At 37.1% G+C, this 24,600-nt stretch overlaps 2 protein-coding genes across 2 annotated transcripts in view; both read right to left on the reverse strand.

Moving 5' to 3' along the window:
- Nucleotides 1–2,843: 2,843 nt before the first annotated feature.
- Nucleotides 2,844–6,445, reverse strand: LOC149302931 (major intrinsically disordered NOTCH2-binding receptor 1-like). Its single transcript, XM_089481710.1, has 4 exons — nucleotides 6,320–6,445; nucleotides 5,677–5,718; nucleotides 4,950–5,201; nucleotides 2,844–3,023 (listed from the first exon to the last, which is right to left on the reverse strand). The coding sequence occupies exons 1-4, from the start codon at nucleotides 6,443–6,445 to the stop codon at nucleotides 2,844–2,846; spliced, it is 600 nt and encodes a 199-aa protein (XP_089337836.1).
- A 7,645-nt stretch (nucleotides 6,446–14,090) lies between these two features.
- Nucleotides 14,091–24,600, reverse strand: part of LOC149302932 (A disintegrin and metalloproteinase with thrombospondin motifs 19-like) — a 104,285-nt gene continuing 93,775 nt past the window's right edge. The window contains exons 22-24 of the mRNA XM_089481711.1: nucleotides 24,083–24,235; nucleotides 18,293–18,470; nucleotides 14,091–14,242 (exon numbers count right to left, since the gene is read on the reverse strand). Of these exons, the coding sequence (XP_089337837.1) occupies nucleotides 14,091–14,242; nucleotides 18,293–18,470; nucleotides 24,083–24,235 (483 nt within the window). The remainder of the gene's footprint in view (nucleotides 14,243–18,292; nucleotides 18,471–24,082; nucleotides 24,236–24,600) is intronic.

Raw genomic sequence — 24,600 nt, forward strand, 5'->3', positions numbered from 1 at the left:
TTATACCCGCACAAACATACACAAACATTCTAGACTGGTCAGAAATAAACAGCTACCTCCGATCACAACTCTGCAAGATAGGAAAAGGGGGAACCCATATTGGATGCTGAAACTCTACAGGGCAGATCTATAGTTAGATGTGGAGTTTACATTTAGTCATATAGGCTTTGTATTTGTTTTTGTTCCACCTTTTACTATGTTTCACTATACTGAAGGGGCGATCCCATCTAATTAAATTATGTCTTTTTGGTCTATATCCTGAATGTTTCGTCCAATTAAGTATAGTGAAATCTTAAGGTTACTGGTTTCTACTATTTGGCCGAGGAAAGGAGGGGATCAATATTCCATGGAATATAGCTCCTCTTGGAGAACCTGTTGCTGTAACTCCTCCAAAGCTTCCAGATATTTTCATATCTACTTATCATATCATTAAGAAGGAAAAAATATTTCTCCATACTATACTGATAATTGATCTGACGCTTAATTTCGTCCCAATCTGGAATGTCCGATCTCCACTAATATCGTGCTATAGCGATCTTGCACACCAGAAGGCAATTTATCATAAGAACACAATTAAATTTGCTCAATTTTGGAATATCAATATGAAAAAGAAACATTTGCGGAGTTATCATCAAATCGAGACCAAACAATTGCAACTTATGTTTCATTTCTTCAAGAGCTTCACACTCCCACCAGATGTTACCATTTTGTTTTTTACATATCCGGCCAACTTTATTAGGATGAAAAGCGCAGACAGTATTTTGTTTTTTGGGCACATTTTATGAAGCCTTGTAGGAGCTAAATACCACCTATGAAAGACCTTGAAATATAGTTCACGGAGGTTAATACAATGGACAGATTTCCTTGTGAGGGACCAAGCTCAATACCAAATTTCATCTGAATACGTTTTGCCTAGATCTTTCTCCCATCTACTCAACGAGGAGGATCTAACTACCTCAATATTTTGATCTAGTAGGTCCATAACTCTCGAAATAAAATTTCATTGATAATGATTATTTATAAAATCATCTAAGGAGTTACTAGGAGTGATGGTAGTCTTTTTTAGAAAGTGTCTCAATCTTAATAATCTTAAATTCTTTACTGAAAGGGGTATTTTCACTGTTGTATCTGATATAATCTTTATGGTTTTATAAAAAAAACTGTAGCACTTAAAAATAAAAATAGAGCAATCAGGTTTGTTTACACCCTTATAGAGCCTATAAATACCCAGGACCACCTATTCACTGATCAGTGGGATGAGAGGTTAAAACATATATTAAAAATGTAAGGGATATAAATATACCCTGTACAATCAAATGCCTTCACTCCATATTATGGAGATAAATGGGTAGTCAATCTTTGCCCTTAAATGCTCATCTTTGGGAAAGGGGCCATCACTGAGACTTTAAACATCAAAACATTTCACACCATAAATAAGTAAAAAGTACTGTCAACCCATGTAGCAACTTTTAAGATGCCCACTGATCCTTCTGGAATGTGTAATCCCTCACTTAATTGGATTTATTTTACTTTTTAAATATATTTCTATGTTGTGAAAGTTTGAGTTTTAGGTGAGGACAGATTTAAAATAGCATGCACTTGTAATCATAAATATCAAAGAAAACACCTTATAAAGCTGAAGAAAAAGGTTTTTTGATGTGGTGCTAGGTTGACCAGTCAAAAATACTCTCTGTGGGTAAGGTATCTTTTCTACTGATCTATTTAGATTTTATATGTATTGGTTTTATGGGATTTGTATACTCTTTATTGCAGAGTTTCATTATATGGTGTTATTTTATATATATATATATTATACTGTATATATTTTTTGTGTGTAAAGTTTTTTGTATGTATTTTTTTGGTATATTAATAAATATTTTATTCAAAATGAAGCACTATCCTAAGAATTCTTTATCTATAGGTTTACGTAGTCTTTCCAACTGTAAAATACATTACAGTTACATTTGTGATAAGTGACTGATCCGCTTTAAGTTTGACAGGTTAAAATTCCACAGTCAGCTTCTTATGACTTTGGGCAAGTGGATTATCTCTATGGGTTCAAGGCATCAAAAACAAGTGTGTGAAACATGTTCGGGCATAATTAGTGTTTGTTAAAAATCTCTCTTTGCATACCATACAATATGCTATGAAATATTACAGGTTTCATCAGAAAGAATGCAATATAAGCTCCTTATTCCTTAAGGCACAAAGAAGCCAACAAAGAAGGACTACAATATTCTCAGAACTATGATTTAGTTAGGCTTAGGGTGAAAAATACATAATTACATTTAAAATGGCTAATAGATCAATTGTAAACTAAATAATGCTGGAAATGAGTATATACATAAATATCTCCTGTATTTGGAAAGGTAGTTAACAATAATTTCATTTACTCAGAGATGCAACTAAAGGTGTTAGAGCAGGCTTTGAGTTTGTTTTAGCTTTTTTTTATTTGTATTTTTTAAAGCAAGGTTTATTTTACTGGGGGTACATTAAACATAGTGTTGACTGTGGGTTTCAAGTCAATAAAATGCTCCACTGATCCAAGATATGGCAAACTTCTCCATGTTTGGAGTAATATACCACACGGATGGAAGAAATTACTTCACCCAGCTTTTATTCCTTACTTTATATGTAACTGTCACAGAGGCTTATGGTAATGAACGGTCTGACACCTTGGCTAGGAACTTAGCGTTCCATATTACGTACAAAGCACACCCAACAAGACGTTGAAATTTTGTTTTATTACTACAAAAACAGTAGCTAGTATATGTTACATTAATATGGTTCTTTCTTATGAATATAGAAAATTATTGCTAAAGTATGAATCAAAACATTGGGTTTCATGTAAACAAAACAGTAACAGTTACTATGGCAACTAAGATGCACACAGCTAGTGCCACGTACATGAAAATTTTACAGTATTTGGAATTCTTCCTCTTTTTCTCATTCTTCCTCAGCAGAGAGTCATACCCAGGTGTGTAAATATCTTCCAGCCAATATTTTAGATCATTTGGATTTTCCTGTTGAAAGGTAGTATTGAAATTAGTAACCTGACAAAGTACAGTATTAGATTAGGCTAAGGATATCCTTTCAGGCATAGCATACTTAAAAAATGAAAATAAAATTCAAGCAGAAGGGAAGATTAATTATATGAGCCTTGAAAAAAAATAAAAAAATCAAATATTGTTTGTGTGAGGTTACTAGCTAACTGTCAGGGTTTAGTTTTGCTTCTTCCTTTAGCATGGTTTCCATTAGACTTGAGAGTATGGACAAAAACGATTCGGACACATTTTTTGTTTCGTTTTTGAACCATTTGTTTTCAGATAACGATTCTTGTTTCCTGCCCTTTCTGTTTGAACAAACTTAGGATGGCTTTTTTTGTTTGACTCTCCATCACCCACTCTCACTCTCTGTCATGCTGTTTCTCACAGTCTTTCTCTACCTTCCCTCCATGTTTCCACAGCCTCTCTTCTCCTTTATCTCCTGGTGATCAGCTGCGATAGCCGAGCCTCCGGGATCACTTCCTCATCATGACAAGGCCTCGGCGTGCACGATGCGGACAACCTCTCCCCCAATACCTCCTTTTGAGGGAGAGGTTGTCCTCGTGGAGCATGCTGAGACCCTGATGCAGAAATTCTCCAGGAGGCCACGATAATGTAGTAGACCAGGAGAAGCAGATCACCAGAGAAGAATGAAAACATGCAGAACATGAAGAAGGAGAAGTGGAGAACAAGAAGTGGTGCTGTGGAAAAGGAGACAGAGAAGGTGCGGAGAACATTGAGAGAGAGAGAGAAAGAGAGAGTCTGACAGAATGAAATTTAATTCAACAGAACATTCAGTTTTTGTTTGTTTTGTTGGGGCACCCTCCTCGTTCACACATTAATACTGGCAAATCAGCAAGTTTTATTAAAATTCTATGAAGAGGAATGCACAAGTCTAGTTTCCATATTTCATTTTCTAACTACAGACCAGTAAATCTTTTGTCAGAGTCTTCCCTCCTACCCTTTTGTGAAGTGGCACTACAATTGGCAACTTCCAATCTTCTCCAGCTTCTCATAACAATAGTGACTGGTCAAAAACTTCTTACAACAGTTTTGCATTTATTTAGGCAGTCAGCTAGATCTTTATCCAATTTTATAAAAGTCCCTTCATCTGCCATTAATTATTCATTATTCCATACTTTTTCCTTCCCCTTTTATATCTGAAAAAGATTTTGTCTTAAAAAAAGGAATTTTGCCTCTTTAAGCTTAGCTTTATATAATCTTCCTCATTCTGAGTCTTTGTTTAGTTTGTAAACACTATCTTCTCTTTCAAGATCTGTACCACATCTGCAGAGTACCACAGCAAATTCATTTTTTTTACCAAATGGAATGTTCTGCTGCCCTGCCTTTAAGCAGAACATCTCTTAAAGGGGAACTCCAGCCATCATATGTACTTTAATGTGTATAATAAGTGGACATACCCCTTTCCCCCCCTAGCTAAATGCCCTGCAAGAGATGCATTTAGCCAAACGCATCTCGGTGCATATGATGTAAAGGTCTGTACGTCTCCCAGATGAGCTCCCTGCCAGTGACCAATAAAGTCGCTCGTAAGGACCTTTAACTCTTGGAGCGGGGAGACCAATGGTATCCCCAGGCCAAGCTCCGCGTCACGAGTTAAAGGTCTGTACAAGCGACTCTACTGGTCGCCAGCAGGGGGTTCATCTGCCATCAACCAATGAAGTGCAACTGCACTTCACTGGTTGATGGCAGAGGAGCTTCCTGTCGGTGACCAATAGAGTCGCTCGTACGTACCTTTAACTCTTCATTAGTACATTATTTGGGTTTGTTTTGTATCTCAATTATACTCTTAACGGACTGCACATTTACATGCTACAATATTGTGCATTGTTGTTACTTAACATTTTGTGCAAGCATAAATTTATATTGCAAACAGAAGACCAGTACCTTGAGGTACATAGACAGTTTTAGAGTGGGAGATTGATTGTCATAATCCTTGATGGTCCATGCTGGCCCCTTCTTCCTTGTCTCAGGTTTTACTTCCCATCCTGTATCCTGGAACAATGGGTTGCTTTTAATTGTAGACCTTAGGATTTCTGGAGTTATGTGTCCCCGCAGTTCTTTGTCAACTATCACCGGACTGTCCGCTTTTGGTATTGGCTGTGTAGACTGTATAGGCTCAGTGCTATTTTGGCCTTTCTGTTAGAATAATAAAAAAGTTGTGTTTGGATATGTAAAACCATGTGCCATCATAACATTTTCTCTGCAGTATGACACAAGAATGTTACAACTCACACATTATTAGATTGTTTTTTATGTCAATTGAATAGCCTCTCTGCTCAATATACCTGTGTGTTGGTAAAGGAGACCACAGCTCACTCATCCACTTTAGATTATTGATCCTGCTAAGGTCTGTATTCGCTGGATATCTGGGCATTTTGGGGTATTAAATAAATGGAAAGGCATATAAGATATAGTTAAGGCTGAATTAAAGCTTGGTGAATGGCAAAAATGAGGGAGAACTTCAATGACAATAAAGAAATGAGTGCAGGTGAGTAAGTCAGCCACATGATAGTATTGGCTGAGCCATGCCCTAACCCAGCTAACTCCTTGGCAATTAGGTGGCCATGTAGCATTTGTTAGAGTGCCCACTATAAGACTTGATGCTTCTTACCCCTGGAATGATTTCAGTAGCACTTTTCTGGTACTGTTGAGCCTGAAATGTAAGAGTAAATTGAAGAGAGGGATATGTTTGCAATACCTATTAGAAGGCTTTCTTTGCCTAAAAGTACTTAAGTGGATAACAAAGAGAGTCCACCAAATGAAAAGTAATATATGTATACTTGAATTTGAAAACAGTATTTTATACACACACCGTGGAATGTACTTTGAAAGTAAATATCAAGAAATGTGCGAAGTATGTATATATATATATATATATATATATATATATATATATATGTGTGTGTGTGTGCAACAAATCCAGTTTATGCAAAGAGAAAAAAGAAAAGAGTGCAGGTCCCAAGTTTTTGTAAAAGTAACGGTAAAAGTGAAGGCAGTGTATAGTTTACACAAATGCAAGCATTCTGCATAGTGCATACAGATCAATAATTCCATATTAATATTATTATTAGTATTAACAATTTACTTTGCTGTTTAAAAGAAACCATGCAACATAAAAATGTTTGTAAACAATGTTCTTGTTTGAATAAGAAATACAAATCTCCATTGTTTAAAAACACATAAGCAAATGTAACATTACTAATAACACTAAAATCAACAGAATAGACGTTGTGTAGTATGAAGTCAGCTCTTACCTGAAAATATATCTTATTGTGCCATTGCCTGCCATGCAGAATCCCAGAATTAGCAACTAAACTTCTTACATCTAAACGGAGAAATTTGTCTGGATGGTTGTTATTTGGTAACACAGAAAGATCCATGATTCTAGGTCATTATATATATATAAATAAAAAACTAGACTCACAGTTCTCAAGGTTGTGACTGTGCACACTTTACATTATTCATGGAGGAGACAATGATCTCACAGGTGTATGTAACTGTAGCTCACTGGCTTACATTGCATCCTTTTAAGAAGAGCTTTAAAATGAAAACCTTCAAGCTGCCAATGTTCCCAGTTAGAAGGCTTTGGTGCCATTATAGCTAATTATAGCTATTATAGAATTCAGTATTATAGTACTGAAATTAAACCTTCTAATAATTAATAGAAACTCTTTAACTAGCATTTTAACATTTAATAATTCACTACAGGTCCATATACAGTACGCCAGCTATGTATAGATACTCTGTATAACGCTCTTAATCAGCTATGCCAAAGATGGATATGTAAAGGTGACAGTATTTTTATTCAGTAACAAAGTCAGTGTGGTTGTCAAAGGGTTGGTACCACCACCTAAATCAATTAAATAATTCAAGGGTGATGCCTATAATCTAGAGGGGTCTTATTTTTAGTTGTCATTTTTATATAACTTAAATAAAAAGTTAATTTGGATAAAAACACATTTCTCATTTCTTTATATTTTATAATATTATTCCATTACATTTTATAACCAAGATATGAAATTCATAAGGTTGTTACTGTAGATGAGTGCCCAAAATTCACCCGTTAAAATGATAAAACTTTATGGTTAACAAGATTTTTTCATGATTGTCAGGTCTATTTTAAAATTTATAAGGTGTTTAAAAAATACACAAGGCTTAATTCCGTAGATTCATTTTTCTTTTTTTGTGTACCTTAGTTGTTTCATTTAGACTGTAAAGAATTGGGGAAATTTTTTTCTATTATGTTTGGTTTATATATCACCCTTGTATATCACCCAATGTTTGTTGTTCATTGATGTTTCAGATATTATTAAGATCAGCTATCAACAAGGTGAAAGGGTTTTGCTTGTACAAAAAACTGGACTAGGTGCAACCTGAAAAAGGCCTATGTGAAAAGAAGAGCAGGACAGCTGGAGAATACAAACCAAATACTAAACATCTGGATGCTTTGTGATAATATGAGGTCTGGGTGGGTCTTCATTGGATGGATCAGTGGGCAGCAGACGGCTAACCATGGGGAGCAAAGAGTTAGTATTTTTTCAGCCATTACCAGATCCTCTCTGGTATTAGACAGGACTGGGCTGCATAAGGCTTGTTTACAAAATTTACTATAGGATGTTATAGTGTTGTTTCCTTGCTTGCCATCTGCAGTAAAAACTCCATGTGCAAATATTCACTGAGCATTTCTATGTTCAACCTGATTGTCAAACTTTTCTTCTGTAAGAAATACTTCATGTAGTTTTCACAGTATGACCTCTGGCAATCAGATGTACACAATGGATGCTTATGCCTACCACAGCGCTTTTCTGCTTTCTCTATGTTTGCAGGAAACCTGTAGAAGATGTCATACTGATGAGATAAGCAGTTTATAATATCCCATTTCCAGGAGATGTCACTAATATGAATTTCAAGTTCACATTGGTGTTTTTCAGTGTTTTTACCAGCAGGAGAATAATCTGATCATGGCATACAGAATAGCCTAGATCAACGAATATTGGGTGTGCGTCCAGCTACCAGTAGGGGGTGTGTCTTGCGGACAGTTACGTGGTGTTATTGGTCAACGCAGGGAGGGGGAGTGAGGAAAGTGGGAAGAACCATCCCCACTTCCCATATGGTCATACAGTAGGGGAAGGAGTCTAGGGAAGTAGAAGGAGTAGTTCCTGTATCCCCTATAAAAGCCCCAAACACCTTACCTTTAGTGCTTGCTTGTTGCATGCTGTCTGTTTACCTTGTGTACTCCTACCAGTTGTCCCCTTAAAGCTACAGTCCCTTTTGTATCCCTATTTACCATTTGAGCTCCTGGCTTCTGACCTTGGCTTGTTCCTGGACTTTGTTATACTCTATTGACCCGACCTTGGCTAAGTACCTGGACTTTGTGTTACTCTTTTACCCTGACCTCGGCTACCACCTGGACTCTGCTTTCAACGTTACCTGTCCTACCTTGGTGTTATTTGCTTCATTAAACCACTGCCAGGATAATTTGTGGCTTTTCTTTTTGTTATTCCTGCGCTAAGCTCCACTGACCCAAACCACGACACTATTTCACAAAATATTAAACAAAAACTAAATCCCAAAGCAAAAATGCATAGAGAGTTGTGAGGCTACACAATAGGACACATACGCTAAGCAAAGACAAATCATTCAAATAAGCTATTTTTTATTGAAAATCAGGTACATACATTTCAACAATATCTTTTCATAAAATTGAATCTTTAATACTCCCACATATTTCACCTATTTTTTCATGTTTACATAGACCTTTTATTTAAAACACACAAAACAGAAAAGTAACAATGGCAAGAAAAACAGAAAAAGCTGCAATTGTGTGCTGTAGATGGTTACCACCACCAGTTGCAAACAAAGCGGATGGCATGTTTATCTATTGGGACAGGCTGAAGTCCAGTGAAATAGCACCCTAGGCATGTTCTCCTTTGAATTTAATTAGTTAACAGTGCAACAGTGATTCAGTGTAAACATATACAGTGCTTATTGATTTGGTATTCAAGTTGTTGTGTGCAATATTCCTTACTGTCCTGAGTATTAAGCAGTTGGCAAGAAACAAATAATATTCACAGAAAAGAGCCACATTGTTGAAATCCTGTGTAGCCAAAAGCAAAGACAGCTTAATGTGTGAATATTTTCCAGGCTAGTGTTTCATCCCACCCAACTGCCCATTTCTCTGTTAATCCGGGTGGGGAGTATTATTGAACAATACAATGTGTGCCTTTCCCGGCACACATGTTGCTTCCCGTGTCCCCTTATACAAATGAGTGACCAGAAGGATGTATTGACTAAACTGGGAGTTTGTAGGTAACAGGCCGACTACAGCTAATGTATTCCACAAGCCAGTTAGCTGAGATGGCAAATATGCAAAATGACAATTAAACCAAACTGTAACATTAATCGTTATGCAGGAAAAATTATCCACCTGTTATCTCCCAGTTTAGTGAATAAACCTAATGTGTATGCACGTATTTATGTATGCAAAGCATCATTAAAAACACTCAACCATCAGTCAATATGACGCTTGGGGTGGCTGGAAGGAAGCAATATCTGTGTTTGAAACATTGTGCATTCTTTAGATAACTATCAAAAATGGAAGAAAGGGTTTTTGAATATTGTAGTCCTATCATCTGTGTTGTTCCACCATTGAACATGTCTCATTAATATCTCTCAGAAGAAGCCATTTATGTCTTTTGTACCGTATTTGCTCGATTATAAGACGACCCTGATTATAAGACGACCCCCCAAATCTGAATATTAATTTAGGAAAAAAAGAAAACGCCTGAATATAAGATGACCCTATAGGAAAAAAGTTTTACCAGTAAATGTTAATTCATGTAAACTATTTTTTTTAATAAAAGCTATGATTGAGAAAAATATTTTGGTTTTATTTTCTTCTATTTTCCAACCTGCCCCCCAGTTATGCACATCTGCCCCAGAAATGCCTTATACCCCCTATATGCCACTGTGCCCCATGATATGCCTTTTAACCCTATATGCCACTGTGTCCCATGATATGCCTTTTGACCCCCTATGTGCCACTCTGCCTCCAGAACTGCCTTATACCCCTATATGCCACTCTGGCATTAAGGTGGTTAAAAGGCATATTATGGGGCAGAGTGGCATATAGGGAGGTTTAAGGCATTTCAAGAGGCAGAGTGGCGTATAGAGAGTTAAAAAGGCATTTCTGGAGGCAGAGTGGCATTAAGGGGGTTAAAAGGCATTTCATAGAACACTCTGCCTCCAGAAATGCCTTATGCCCCCATTTAACATTCCCTTCCCCCGCCCCGCCCCCCAAACTTACCGGTTCTTCTGACTCCCCTGTCATGTAGCCAGGGAAGCGTGTAGATGTCTACACGATTCGCGTAGACAACTTACGCTGCAGCCGGAAGACCTTCCCCGACTGTCAGAGAGAATTCCCTGCACCGGTGCCGGTGCCGCACCGGTGCGGGGAACTCTGATCTCTGACAGCCGGGGAAGGTCTGCGCGATGGACGCAGACAACCCCCGCTGCTTGCCACACCTCCTTCCGGCTGCAGCGTAAGTTGTCTACGCGAATTGCGTAGACATCTACACGCTGCCCCGGCTACACACCGGGGACTCAGAAGCACCGGTAAGTGGGACGGGGGAGACAGGAGGATCCAGGTCCCCTGCAGCTGCGGGGGATCTGGATCTTAGTCGTCTCATAGTCAGACCTATTTGAGGTCTGATTATAAGACGACCCCGATTATAAGACGCTCTGAAAAAAACCTGAAAATTGCTCTGAAAAAAACCTCGTCTTATAATCGAGCAAATACGGTACTTTATGAGAACTGCTAGGATCATTTTTCATTAAATGCTATCATTAGTAATACTGTAGTGATGGAAATCTGTTAAGTCATGCAATATATTTTATCAGTTTTCAAACAATTTTTATGTTTAATTTCTGAGGTTCGGAATCGGAGGCTGTCATTAGTTTCAGCAACTGTTATAAGCAGTTGTTCAAAGGTGAAAACATTTCTAAGCACAAAAAAACCCAAACCATTTTGGGCAGAAGCATAGGCTTATGTAATATTGTAGTCATGTCCTGGTCTTTGTTAGAACTCACACTACCCAAAACTTGTAACTGTATCATGGGGTTTAAGAGATGATTAATGATATTGTGCTGTTGTCTGTTGTCCTTTGTAAGTCAATGTAACCACATGCCACTAAGACAAGTCATGGTGACCCAGCTAAACCTCAAGAACCAGCAGGTCCTGAAGATCCTACTCCTGATACACACAAGGACCTGTGTTTGCTTAGAACAAGTTGGCTTGGCTCTTGCATGGGCTCTGCAAGCTAGAGTTTGGTCTGGCTTGTTCCAAATTTTGCTTGTGCTGAACATATGCAACAACTAGTAATGGCCGGCATACCTGGTATGACACTGTGGTGTCATGTGAGAATACCTGGAGGAATACCTGGAGGAAAGCATTTTGCGTCCTGCGCAGAGCTCCCGGAGGGAGGATCCATGTTCCAATGTTTTACCCAATGTTACACGATCTTGTACTAGGTTTTATGTACTTTTCAGCATTTGGTTTTCTGCTATTACCATATGCTTTACCATCATCTAGAGGTTATTCTAGATGTATGGTAATAATTATTATAAAGAAAAATGTTTGTCATTGTGTTTTAATAAACACATTGGCCTTGTTTACCTCACTTTTGCCTCTGTGTGGGTTTTTTTTTTTTTACTAAGCATTAGGGGATGCCAGTTTTTGTCCCCCCCCCCCAATGCCTTTTCTATCAATAATAAAAACAATCCATCCAATATACAAACAATTTTGGAACAAGTGACATACCAGAATGGATTTATCAACCTGCCATTTATTGGCTATCAACCAAGAGGAGTGACTGTGATCCAATGTAATGAGTTTATAATAAGGACATATTTATAGTATATGCTTATGTATTAACCAGGCTAAGGGTTAGGGATGGTATGAAATATGGTCGTGAAAGTATGTGGGAGCATTGACACATTGGGTCATCAATATTAACCACTTATGGGTCACAACACTCACATGGTCAGTGTACCACTGTTCCTATGTCTGCAGTGCCTCACTCAACAAACACAGCAATCACTAGATGTGTTGCAGTAGGTGTTAATACAAACAAACAAAAACAACAATACATTTCATGCCAATAGAAGCAAACAACCCTCAAATTTGAATACAGGTAAATTACAAATCTGTCCATTTCAGTAATTTTTAATCTGGCTAATGCATTAAAGCATGCCTTTACTGTTACTATCTGCCTGAGGAAGGGACCTAACAACTTGGTCTCGAAAGCTCGCAATTAAACTCTCAGTTAGCCAATAAATGGTATCATTTTAACTATACTTTTCTCCTATCTGCTTTTAAGGCATCAGTGAACCTTTATTTTAAGGAAATTTATAATGGTGCTTGACCTCATGATTACCCTACTCTTCTGATCATTCCCCTAGATCAAAGAAGGCCACATGCATTGTTGGAACTGCATCCAAGCCCATACCATGCTTAGCAGAGGCCATTCTGCTTTTTATACACATTGATCCCTTTTAGGTGTTCACTTTGAACAGGTGAGGATTAAAACATAAAAAAGTTAATGGTGAGACACAAAACTCAAGACACACTAAGGAGTGGAAAGTGTGAAGACACCGCATTGATTCTACAGCACAAAGTAAAATATATTTCATTCTATTGTATATATATTATTGTTATGACATTGTTTTCAGCTTCAAAATTATTTCCAGAATTCATTGTTTTGTTTCTGGTTTAGCACCTTTAAGAGCAGCACTTTCTGCTCTCATAGTTCTCAAAGCCTACAGTACTCAGTGCAGATTTCATGCTGTACCTGCATGTGTTACAGCATGCGTAAGCTCTTTGGTACCAATCATTTCTTTAGTGATGGTACTGGGCAGACTTTTTTTATGAAAAGCAAACAGGAATCTACAGACATCAATCCATGAAGGAGATTCTCAAACCTATAAGAAAAATTGATATGTGATACTTCGTGATATGTCATAGCCATTACACCTAGTTCACTATTTATCCTCATCAGAGATATTTGGAAATGACATTTGAAATGAAATGTCTACATTCTCTAAGGGAACTTTTCAGGTTGGAAAAGTTTGAGTCTAAAGTTGGATTTAGGGGCCAGTCACAATTACTAAAGGATTGAATTGACCCATGAGCTAAAAAATCTGCTTCATATAATGCCTCTGTTTAAATAAACATATATATAGTGAACATCTCTACATTAAGCTTTTGAAATAGTTTTTGAGATAATACATTTTGTGGTGACTACTACAAACTATACCAGCTTAGCTATGTTTATCAATTGAATATACAGTCATGATGCGTCTCTTTCTACTAAATTGTAAAGGGTCATTGGTCATTTCATTCCTTCTTTTTTTAAATACAGACCACTTAACCCTACCAGCCTTAAGAATTTTTGGGCTAAATAAATAGATACAGATCGGATTATAAGGCAAGTCAGACATTCTGGCTGGCAAAATGGCTGGGTTTGGGCCTAGACCATAGTATTCCTTGGTTCCCCTATGACTCCTTTAAAATTGAGAATAATCACCTGATTTCATTCTTAGAGTACTTAAAAATTGCCACCAGCAGGAAGTTCAGACATGTACAGTCATACAATTCAATATCTCAATTCATAAATCATTATGCTGAATGCTACAAGGGAGAACGGAGAAGGAAAGCCAAGGTGCTGGCAACATCTATGATGTTTCAACAAATCCCTCATGTGTAACTCCAAGACATAGCATGGCAAATAGAATTTGGCAGATAAGGAGCATATCGTCCATCCAGTCTGCCCAATGAAGGCAGAAAGACGCTTATGACTGTGTGACTACAGAAAAAAGCAACTGTGGTGCAGAAATGCAAAAATAAATTAAATTGATTAAATTATATGTAATCTGAAAAAATATTTTGGTTGATGCAAGTGTGATAAAATTTGTTTTTGTGTGTGTGTTTTTATATAGGTACATCTTTTAGACTTAAACTAACAAAGGTCAACTCCTGAGTTGCATTTTTTGAGCATAAAAGTCCCTGCATGTTTCACAGCACCGTTGGTACCATCTCATGTCCTGGCAGAGATTTTTCTCACGTATAACTTTGCAATATACTGGCCACTGGTCTTGAAGACATTTGAAGGTTAGAGCAGCTAAAAAATAAAAATAAAACACAGATTATTGCACAGACTTGGTAACAATGTGAATTAGTTATGGTACAATAATAACAACACACGTAAGAGAAGAGTTCGGTCCAACTGCCAGGTCTTACTGACAAGAGAAACTTCTTAGGCACTATGTTCAACAAAGTCACTGATGGTCAACTAGAATCTTCTATGCTGTCAAACTACAGCAGATGAGCACAACTAGAGCCCAAGAGTGTGGATGCAGCCAATTGTACTTGCCTGTTTTGCAAATCATTTGCAATGGATCTCAAATAAGTTCACATCTATCATGTGAAAACATACAAACAGGGTTACGTTTAAGCATAATGGTAATAATCACCTCCTTATGGGCGCTGTAGCATAGCTCTACCTGCTCCAAGATCCCGTAACTTTAAAGACAGGCTGAACTTAAGTCATGTCACGTGTTTACTCTGCTCCACATTTTAAAGTCCAAGGATGTTAACAAAGACCATATGATTTTATTCGATCGTTTTTCACATCTATCAAACAAACTGTGGAATATGTGAAGACTAGCAGCTAAATACACTAGCATTTTCTAAGTGTGTTTGGAGATATTGTGGACATCTATTTTTGTATCCAGTTATACTGATATCTCTCCCTCTTCTCTATCATAGGTAAAATAATATTTGTGAGATTCTGCAGCATTTTCAAAGTGTATTTTTTTTATGATATTCTGGTTGTAATCTGGTAAGGATCTAGTAAGAAACTACTGAAAAATACAGTATCGTTAGAAAATGGCAGGTTTGTTGTAGTCCAATGTTTGTTTTACACAAGGAGATTCATAAACTGAATAAACTAAATTTACATTTAGATAGAAAATCAGCAGGTGTCACTGCCTCAGAGACTTTATCTAGAAACGGCAGATAAAAAAGGGATGTTTCTGGATGAATAAGTAGCACGTTCCACAGTTTGTGCATTTTCATAATTTGGTTACTGCCCTTTCAGAATGCAGCCTCAGTGCTGGTACCTTTCCAGGAATTGCTGTTGAGGTTTCTAAAACCATCTACACAAGTAGATAATATTGTATATACTGATAAACAGGTAAGAAGAGAAAAGTTCTGTGAGAGGAAGTGTTTGTTGTTGGGTGACTCTTCAGTCTTGGAGGAAGGTAAAGATCATGTCAGGTGTCTTCCTGGAGCTAAAGCTCACAGAGATGAAAGACACATTTTAAACACTGTTAATGAAACAAAATAGGATGGAGAGATGGTGTAATAGCGCATTTAAGGACTAATGATTTGTTATCTAAGGAGGTCAGTGTGATAACAGATGTTTTCAGTAACCTAGGTAAGTATCTCCAGCAGGTTGCATCCACCATATTTGTTTTCTAAAATGGAGAGATTTGTAGGTGAGCCTTTGATGGTCTTGATATCTTTAGAGGGAGTCCAGGAGAAATGGAATTATTTAAGAGATGTTCTGCTAAAAGAAGCAGAACATTGCATTAAATATGTTAGTAAGAACAAAGGCAACCACGGTGGTACTCCACAGATGTGACACAAATATTGAAGGAGGAGATAAAGATCTAGCCAACTTCCTAAATAAATACTTCTATGCCTTTTTTTAAGAGGTGTGAAACTTTTCCGTTTTTAAAAAGGTGAAAACACCTCATATACAAAGAAGAAACAAGGAAACATGTGAAGCATGCGTGTCTACAGAGGAAAAAGTTCTACTTAAACTCTTCAAAGTAAAAACAATTCCTCAATTGGATACGCCTAAAGTTATTAAAAGAGCTTCAGAGTGTCTTGGCAGACTTATTTAACCAGTCGCTATTGACAGGAGTGGTTCCAAAAGACAGCAAGTTGGCAATTGTAGTACCACTTCACAAAAATGGTAGCAGGGGAGATAATGGGCCACCTACAGACTAGCAAATCTTATGTCAGTAGTTGGGAATTAATGGAAACCATGGTCCAGTTGCAAAAGGTGTTACATTGTAGTTACAGTTGGATTTAACTAGTTAAATATCTGGATTTAAATGGTTTGCAAGATCAGAAACGGCATGTTTTTTTTGACAGGGTAACTAAAATAATAGACCAGGGAGGATCAAGTTTTCAGTAAGCCATTTGACACTCTCCTTCATAGAATACTTATAAATAAATTGCAGTGTTTGGCTTTGGATGTGTGGATAAGGCAATGTTTGGACTACAGGAGAGAGAAAGTTGGAGTTAATTGTGTATATTGAGAGGAAGGCATTATTACCAGTGGGGTACCTCAGGGTCAGTATTGGAACCCAGATTTTTTAATATATTTATTAGCAATATTACAAAAAGTAATAATAATAAATGTAATAATAAAAGGTATGCCTTTGTTTACAGATGATACAATGGTCTGTAACACAGTAGAAATTCCTGGTGGAAGAAGCCAAATGGCAAATGATTGAAGTAAATAAGAAAAATAGTATGGCAGCTGCAGTTCAATGTTGATAAATGTAAAATAATGCACTTGGGCACACTGTTCTGTCAGTGACAACAGAAGAGAGGGACTTGGGAGTAATTATTTCTGAGGAGTTAATGGTAAGTAGGGAATGCAATAAAGCATCTGAAAAGCAAGCAGGGTGATGGGTCGTATAGTGAGAAGCATCAGTAGCAAGACATGGCTTTGTCACTTTACTGATCTCTAGTGAGACCTCACCAAGAGTATTGTGTAGAGTTCTGCATATTCCATCTTCAGAAGGATATTGACATACTGGAGAGGTTTTAGGGGTGCAACCAAATGGTAAATGGTTTGCAAGATAAAAAATATCAGGGAGGACTAAGGGATATTACTATCTATAGTTTGGAAAAAAGAGGGGGTAGTAGATAACTGGAACAGATTCCCATTATTAGAAGTACAGTGAGGGAAACTAAACATGCAGGGGATAGACATAAAGCTATCCTGACTATGGGACCAAGGACTGATTGGGGTTTGAGTCTTTACATCAGAAACAAATTGTGCAGCCTAAATGGACATCTGCTGTCACGTTCTATGATACTGCACCAATCAGAAAGCTGTTGTGAAAAAAGTATTACCAATCATTTATATATAGCCAGAAACATATTTATATGAACATATATGCTAACAACAGTCTCCTGTGTGAACATCCAAATTCCTTTTTGAGGAATCAGTCACTGATGACATTATTAAATTCATAGCTTTAAACTTAACTCCCAGTTTTGTGAGATATTATTACACTTATAGACTCAGTTCACAGTTCAGGCTGACATTATTACACACTTACTTAATCCACAGTTTAAGTGAAATATTAAATCTTTACTTCTTAACTCACCCTCTAGGGTGAGATTGTCATGCCTTACTCTTAATTCACAATTTAGGGTGGCATTACTATGTGCTTATGTGCTTATGTGCTTATACTTAAGTCACAGTTTATGGGGAGTTCGGCTAGTAGGTATGTTGTATTGCTGTTATAGCCACTGTTGTGGATAACATAATATATACATTTCAAATGTTAAAACAAGACGTCATAATCTAAAACGGTCAAAGCCTTAAACGCAATGTAAGAAAGGTTTACTTTGTTGAGAAGTTAGTAGATATGCGGAGGAACAAAATGGAAATTGTTAATACAGCAAGGAAATGTAAACATTTAAATATATCCTGAATCTTAGATGAGACTAAGGACTGATTAAGGTTTGAGTTTTTACAACAGGAAAAAAGGCAGACTAGATGGGCCAAATGCTTCTTATCGGCTGTCAAATTCTATGTTTCTATGAAGACAATCATCTATCTACCCAATATGCATAAGGGTGGATTATTGTTTATCTTAATTCGGAGATAACGGCCCTAGAAAGAACGCTCATTAAGCATTCAACTCCCAACACTGAAAGCTCCAAGTCTGTACCCACAGGAAAAATATTTGCATGGCATGAATGCTTGCTGAATAATCTTAGATTACGCGCTGCTGTCCAAAAGTTACAAATCACTTCATAAACGTTCTTCGCCGTCTAGACATACAAACTAAGGATACTAAGATACAGTAAAAAAAGAAACATTCCAAGTATTTATCAGGTAATTTTCTTGTGTGCTTACCAAGTCGAGGTGAAGTAATTGTATTAACATTTATTTTCTCATTGCAAGCCTGTAGATGACATGGTCGATATGCTGCTGGTTTCTCAGATGAAAAGCATTCATTTCCATGTCTTCCAGTAATCTTGTGCATGCATTGAATTACTCTTGATTGCATTCCTTTTCCACAAGTCACCGAACACTAAGTGCAATAAAAAAACATTTTATTTGATACCTGAGATGCGGAGTACTATAAATAAATTAGATTTAATGCACTATACATGTTAAGAGTTAGGTTTGCATAAAACACCAGACAGTCTTAAATAGACTGCCAAATCATTTTAGTCAACTTCTATCCAAAATGCTATAAAGATCTATTTTCCAAAAGTTCCATGAAAATACATATGGGCTAAATTATTATTTTTTTATTACTCTGTAACCCACAGCATTCACCAGACTGATCAATATTTAAAATAGTTTATGTTTGCATGTACAGTAAACCTAGTGTTTACTTCTTCATTATCTAAAAAGATGGGACACACTGTTTCTTTAGACATTTTCTAAATGGTCATTCTTTTATACTAGTTTTCAATAACCCCTTACAAAAGCATAGACTGTGCATTACCGAGTATCCTCAATTGCCCTCAGTTTAGTGACATCAATAAATTAGAATCTTATCTTGTTCTTGTTAGGAATCAACTCACTTACATATTTACCAAAACATTGTATAAGGGGAATTCTCTGTTTATGTTAGTATGAAACCAAGATGACAACCTACACATACATAAAAACACAACCATCTCCTTGAAAAAGATCTACTAAGATGCATCAACTGTTACAATGTCTAGATTTATTATCTTTTTATTACATGCTATAATGTAGATTGAAAATATTGTTTACTTTTAAAGTTAAATATATAGCTTCCCCAATGACTCAGTATCTCCTGTATTCTCCTGCCAAGCTCCAATGTGGAGGTTCCCTCATGACTGAAACTGGCTGCGCAGTCCAGCTCTACTTCCAGTAGAAAGTAGCAAATCAGTATTAAAACCAGAAGGACGGTACCAGTACGATAATGTGCCAGTCTAGACATAAACTGCATTATTCTATTGAATTGAATAGGCAAGTTTTGCTTGGGGTACATAGTATCCTTAACAGTACGTGCTTGCATAGAAAATACTTTATTTGCATTATGGACTTGACTTGTGCAAATGGACCAAAGATGATTCAGGCAGATTTTTTGTTTAATTTTTGGTCCATTCAATTTCGGTCAACTGATTTAGTTGTCTGATCAGGTCATATGAAAAGCAGAGGGCTTTTTCTATTTGGAAATTAAAATTGTTGGTATTCTTCTTTCTTAGTGTGCTTCTCCTCTATGTCTCCTGTGTTATCCAGAGCTCCCAGAGTGCTTCTGAAAAAGTGGAGAGCCTTTACGCACATCCTTTCCACTGATTGGAGTAATAGGGCGAGGCTGTCAACGCGGAGGTGCATCGTGGCTCTGCCCTTTTGAGGAAGTACTCCAGGAGGCCACAAAAATGCGGTTGAACTCGAGGAGAACGAGACCAGAGGCCAGGTTAACAGAGAGAGAGAGAGATAGCAGGGAGAAGTGGAAAAAGAAAGAAGACAGAATACAGAATATTCTGGCCTCCCAGTTACTTCTACAAAAGGGGGAGAGAGGTTTTACCTGGAGGCTCTGCCCTTTTGTGTGATCAGTGGTGGTGAACATGGCTTTACATTAAGTATCATTACTATAATTGTCTTATTAATTCTTTCGTACAATTTAAACCACTGCCACTAGAGGTGTTTGGTGCATTCCTCAATCTGGTTGAGAAGGTATGCCTGGATGCCCTGCCTTTTTGCAGAAGTTCACTGGGAGGCCTTTTTGGAGCAGCACATGAAGAAAAAAAAAGAAAGAAGACAGAAGTACAATAAAATGCAAGAGAAGAAGCGGAGCTGTGCGGCAAAGAGACAGGGACATGGAAGGGGCTGGCAGAGAAGGTAGGGATACATTCAGAGAGAGTGTTTTAAACAAAAAATTTGCTTTGTTTTCATTAGTTTAGTTGGGGGTCCCTCCTCTTTCGGAGATTTATACGAACTGACAAAAATCATTAAAATTCATATGAACAATTCTAGTAATGAATAACTTAAACCACTGGAGAAGAATAATCATATAAATCCCAAGAACAGGAAGTTGATACCACTGCTCCGACTGTATACACATAATACATATACTGTATATGGCTTTTGTAAATAATCACCATTATAGAATAAGAATAACGAACCCTCAAATGTAGGCGTTGGTAGTCACAGATGAATGTACAAAATACTCCCTGATTTGTAATGTCTGTTTCTTAACTGATTTAAAAAGTTAAATACGGCTACAGAGTGACCAGTGTGAAGAATGCATCTTACCTAATCAATAACACCTCACAAATGGCTCTAATATTAAATTAACCAGCACAGATTTACTTTGGAACATGTGTGTGAGGTACTATAAAATAACTTAGGCATTAAGTCAAGTTGCATGTTACTGACAAAAACAACATTAATTTTAGCGTACAGCATATAAAACTCCCTTGCCAACTGAGTAATTCTACATTTCAACAAATGCACAGACAGAGAAAATGTGTTAATAATGACCTGCTTTTACAGTTTGTATATAAAATGCAAAAGGACATTTCTGTGTTTTTTAACAAACCAATCCTACACTTGGCATATGGAGATATTACTCATATTTATTCATTTTGTTCGCTGCCAAACATACATATTGGAAGTAGTGAAAATTTTAAGGCCAGTAACAGAGCAAAGTGTCAGAGCTAACTCCAGATGGACAGGAGGGAAAAGTAGAATTCCTTAATTAAGAGGCAAATTAGGAAAATAGTGAATATTAACTAGTTTTCAAACTATGAAAACATTTATTGCGACTGAATAACTTTTTTTTATAATGTGGGAGGGATTCAGCGCACAACAATTCAATTAGTGGCTTCTCATTAATCCATGAAACAAATACTCTGTTTACTATTTTCCATTTGTCTTACTGGCAATATGAATAATATTTACCACAATAGCCTTCGTTGTAATAATGACAAAAAATAGGATTTCCAGCAGAATACACGGTGTTGAAAATCAATTGAAATTACATATTACGGTATAATCATTCTAAAATGCTCCTTAAAACATATAAATTTATATAACCTTTTAAAATCATTTTTTAGTTCTAACGGAGAAAGCAAATGCAGCATTCCTCTGTTTCTTTTTGGCTGTGCTTGGTTTTACGCAGTCATTTCAGGGAAGTCAGATGTACGCGGATAACTATAAACACTACTAGATGTCCTGATGATTTTTGCATTCTCTTGTGTTTTTTCACTCCTCCGAGTGTGTAGAACATGAGCAGCAGGAACAGAGGCAGACACATAGGCATTCTTCTACACCTAAAGCATTTTCTCTGCTTCTTTTAACAACGGAATGAAGTTCAGTTTAGGTTTAGTGTTTCAGGGGTTACATGAAAATAATTGGAATGTGGCAGGCAGGGCCAGACTGGCCTACCAGGATACCTGGCTCCATCCCCTGGGGCCTGTCTTGAGGCAGGCTATCTAAGTGTGGCTCGGGCCCTGGCTGCAGGAGATTTTTTTTATTTAGATTTAACATAAAATGACCCCTACTGCGGTGTATGCAGACGTGACCCCGTGGTAAAAGAGAGACTGATTGCACAGTGTGCAAGCACCAGAGAGAAAGCTGCCAGGGAGGTAAGGGAGTGCCAGAGGGAGGGAGTGACCTAGTGAATGGGAGGGTAAGAATGAGTTAGAATGAGAATTTATGTATTTGTGTGTGTTAACATATATGTGTATGTGTACTTGTGTAGGCGTTTTTGTGTGGGAGCATGGATGTGTAAGTATTAGGCAGGCTGTTTGGGGGCAATGATATAGGGTGATGATTATGGTGCACCATAAACATACATACATATACACATACCCACTAACACTTTACACATACGTGCATACACAATCTTACAACATACACAGACACTCGAACACCACACACTTACATTAAACACTTACGCATACATTCACATATCCCCTCTAACACCATACACTTATACACACTGTACATACACATTGCTACTCTAACACCATGCACTTAAGCATACATTCACACACAACTGAAACCTTACACTTACATATACACACCGCCAATATACAGTAGGGCAAAAAAGTATTTAGTCAGCCACCAATTGTGCAAGTTCTCCCACTTAAAAAGATGAGAGAGGCCTGTAATTTTCACCATGATAGTAGAAACTATTTAGCTTATTTAAGACTAATGTGTTTTTCAAATATACAATGCAGGGTTTGTCCCTGTTCTGAACAAAACATATTGGGACCAGAAGCCGACGTGTGCAGTGTGCCCAAAAATATCAATCGCAGTGCTGCAGGTCTTGTTACTGGCCTGCTGTCTTTGTAAGGTGACATAATGTAGAGATGCTTCCTCAACTCTACAGGCTATATAGTAGGCCTAGACACATGTATGTGTATTCTAAATGCATGTATTCTTTATAGCCAGGTCAGTGCTGGGGGGGAAAAGCTGCGACAAAGCTGTGATGGATGCAACTTGATCTCTAAGAGGGTCACTGGGGAGCTAGAGAGACTGATGCGGCTGCTGGAGCTGTGCTCTGTTTCCTCTTTCAGTTGACATTAAGCGGTTATAACAAACAATGTCAGGCCTGATTTCTGGGGCAAAGTCCCCGTAATTAATGGGCTTTGTCACACTACATTATCCTATGCAATGCACAGTCTAGCACCTGGTCTTTTTGAAACCTAGTAATGTACCTGATCTAAATACAGCTAGATGAATGGTACATATTATATTCCAACAATATTTTTCCCAAGATCCCCAAAAAGTTTTATATTTTAATTGGTTTTAGGAATCATGTAAAAAATAAACACTTTTATTTTTGCATGACCTTCAAAATTCAAAATTTTTCTAAATTGAAAAAAGACGAGCAATAGAGAGACTATATTACATTGACTTGCTAATGGTTGCAGCCAGATGATGCCAATAACAGTTATTATGAAAACCATAATTTGTCAGGAAGAAAGGAAGTTATTCATCCTCTGTTGATGTGCCCAGGCCTCAGTTCTGGGGCCCTTTACTAAGACACCTAATCTCTTCTTTTATATTACAGTAGAACCTCTATACTGACCAGACACTAATTTACCTTTCCTCTGCTGACTTCTTGCTTCTTTTCCAACTCACCTCATTGTCTCTGTGAAATCGTATTCCGGAAGGCATTCTTCTACCTTAAGTTAAACATCTCCAAAACTGAGCGTTTGGTGATTCCCGCATCTCTGTCCATAATATCTAATATCTCCATCACTATTTAAAATTCCTCAAGCTACCCAACAGAACAAGGTTGATCTCTTGATATTATACTTGACTGTGCTCCATCTTTCAGCCCTCATACCCAGTGATATTAAGCTCACCAAAGGCATGTTCTTTGTGAGCCTTTAATTGATATACACGTTTCTTGATTTAAATTATGCATATAATTGTAGTTTTTATTTATAGATATACATGCTGCATATCTATATATCATCCATATCTTGTATTTTTTTATATTTGTTCTATGCCTACTATTTTTCCGTCATTCCCTGACACTAGGTCTATGTCTTCTTGAATACTGTGGGTTTAAAATCTGTGTTATTCCTATGGCAAAATAAATACATGGTTCAGACTTATGTTTACTTCTGTGGCTCATATTCTGCTGCAAACCTCTTGGTTCAAAGAGTCAGGTTTGTTAAGATTACATTTTTACAGGTGTACCTTAGACCAGTCTCCTGTCCTCCATATGTAGCATTTAGAATAATCTTCACAGTCTTCCATTTCTTTGGGTCTTGTAGACAAAAGACACTTCTTGCGAGGATTTGTGCACCTCACAGTGCGATGACGTACACCCTTTCCGCATTTCAATGAGCACTGAAAAAGCAAGGCCAATATTATTACTGAGAATTGCTGACTGTACTTGGATATAAAAATGCCAGCATCTGTAAACAATTTTTTAGATGCCACTTGTTGAAATGTATAGCTTTTTCTATATTATTTACACTAATTAAAAAAATAAATACAATAATTAACTTAATATTAACTATATTAGGTTCTGTGATAGCTTAAACATTCTTTGTAAACAAAAAATGTATCTAGTTAAGATGTTTCCCTCCCACGCATTTAAAACTTTGAGTGCTGGAATATGATGTCATAACCCAGCCCTTAGCAGGGAAGATGGTGGCCAGGATGTCTCATGACCTCATCTGCCTCATGTCCATCAGGTATATTATAGAGCA

The sequence above is a fragment of the Sceloporus occidentalis genome, unplaced genomic scaffold (assembly GCF_023333645.1).
Source record: "Sceloporus occidentalis isolate IW3139 unplaced genomic scaffold, rSceOcc1.0.p SCAF_16, whole genome shotgun sequence".
Taxonomy (NCBI): Eukaryota; Metazoa; Chordata; class Lepidosauria; order Squamata; family Phrynosomatidae; genus Sceloporus; species Sceloporus occidentalis.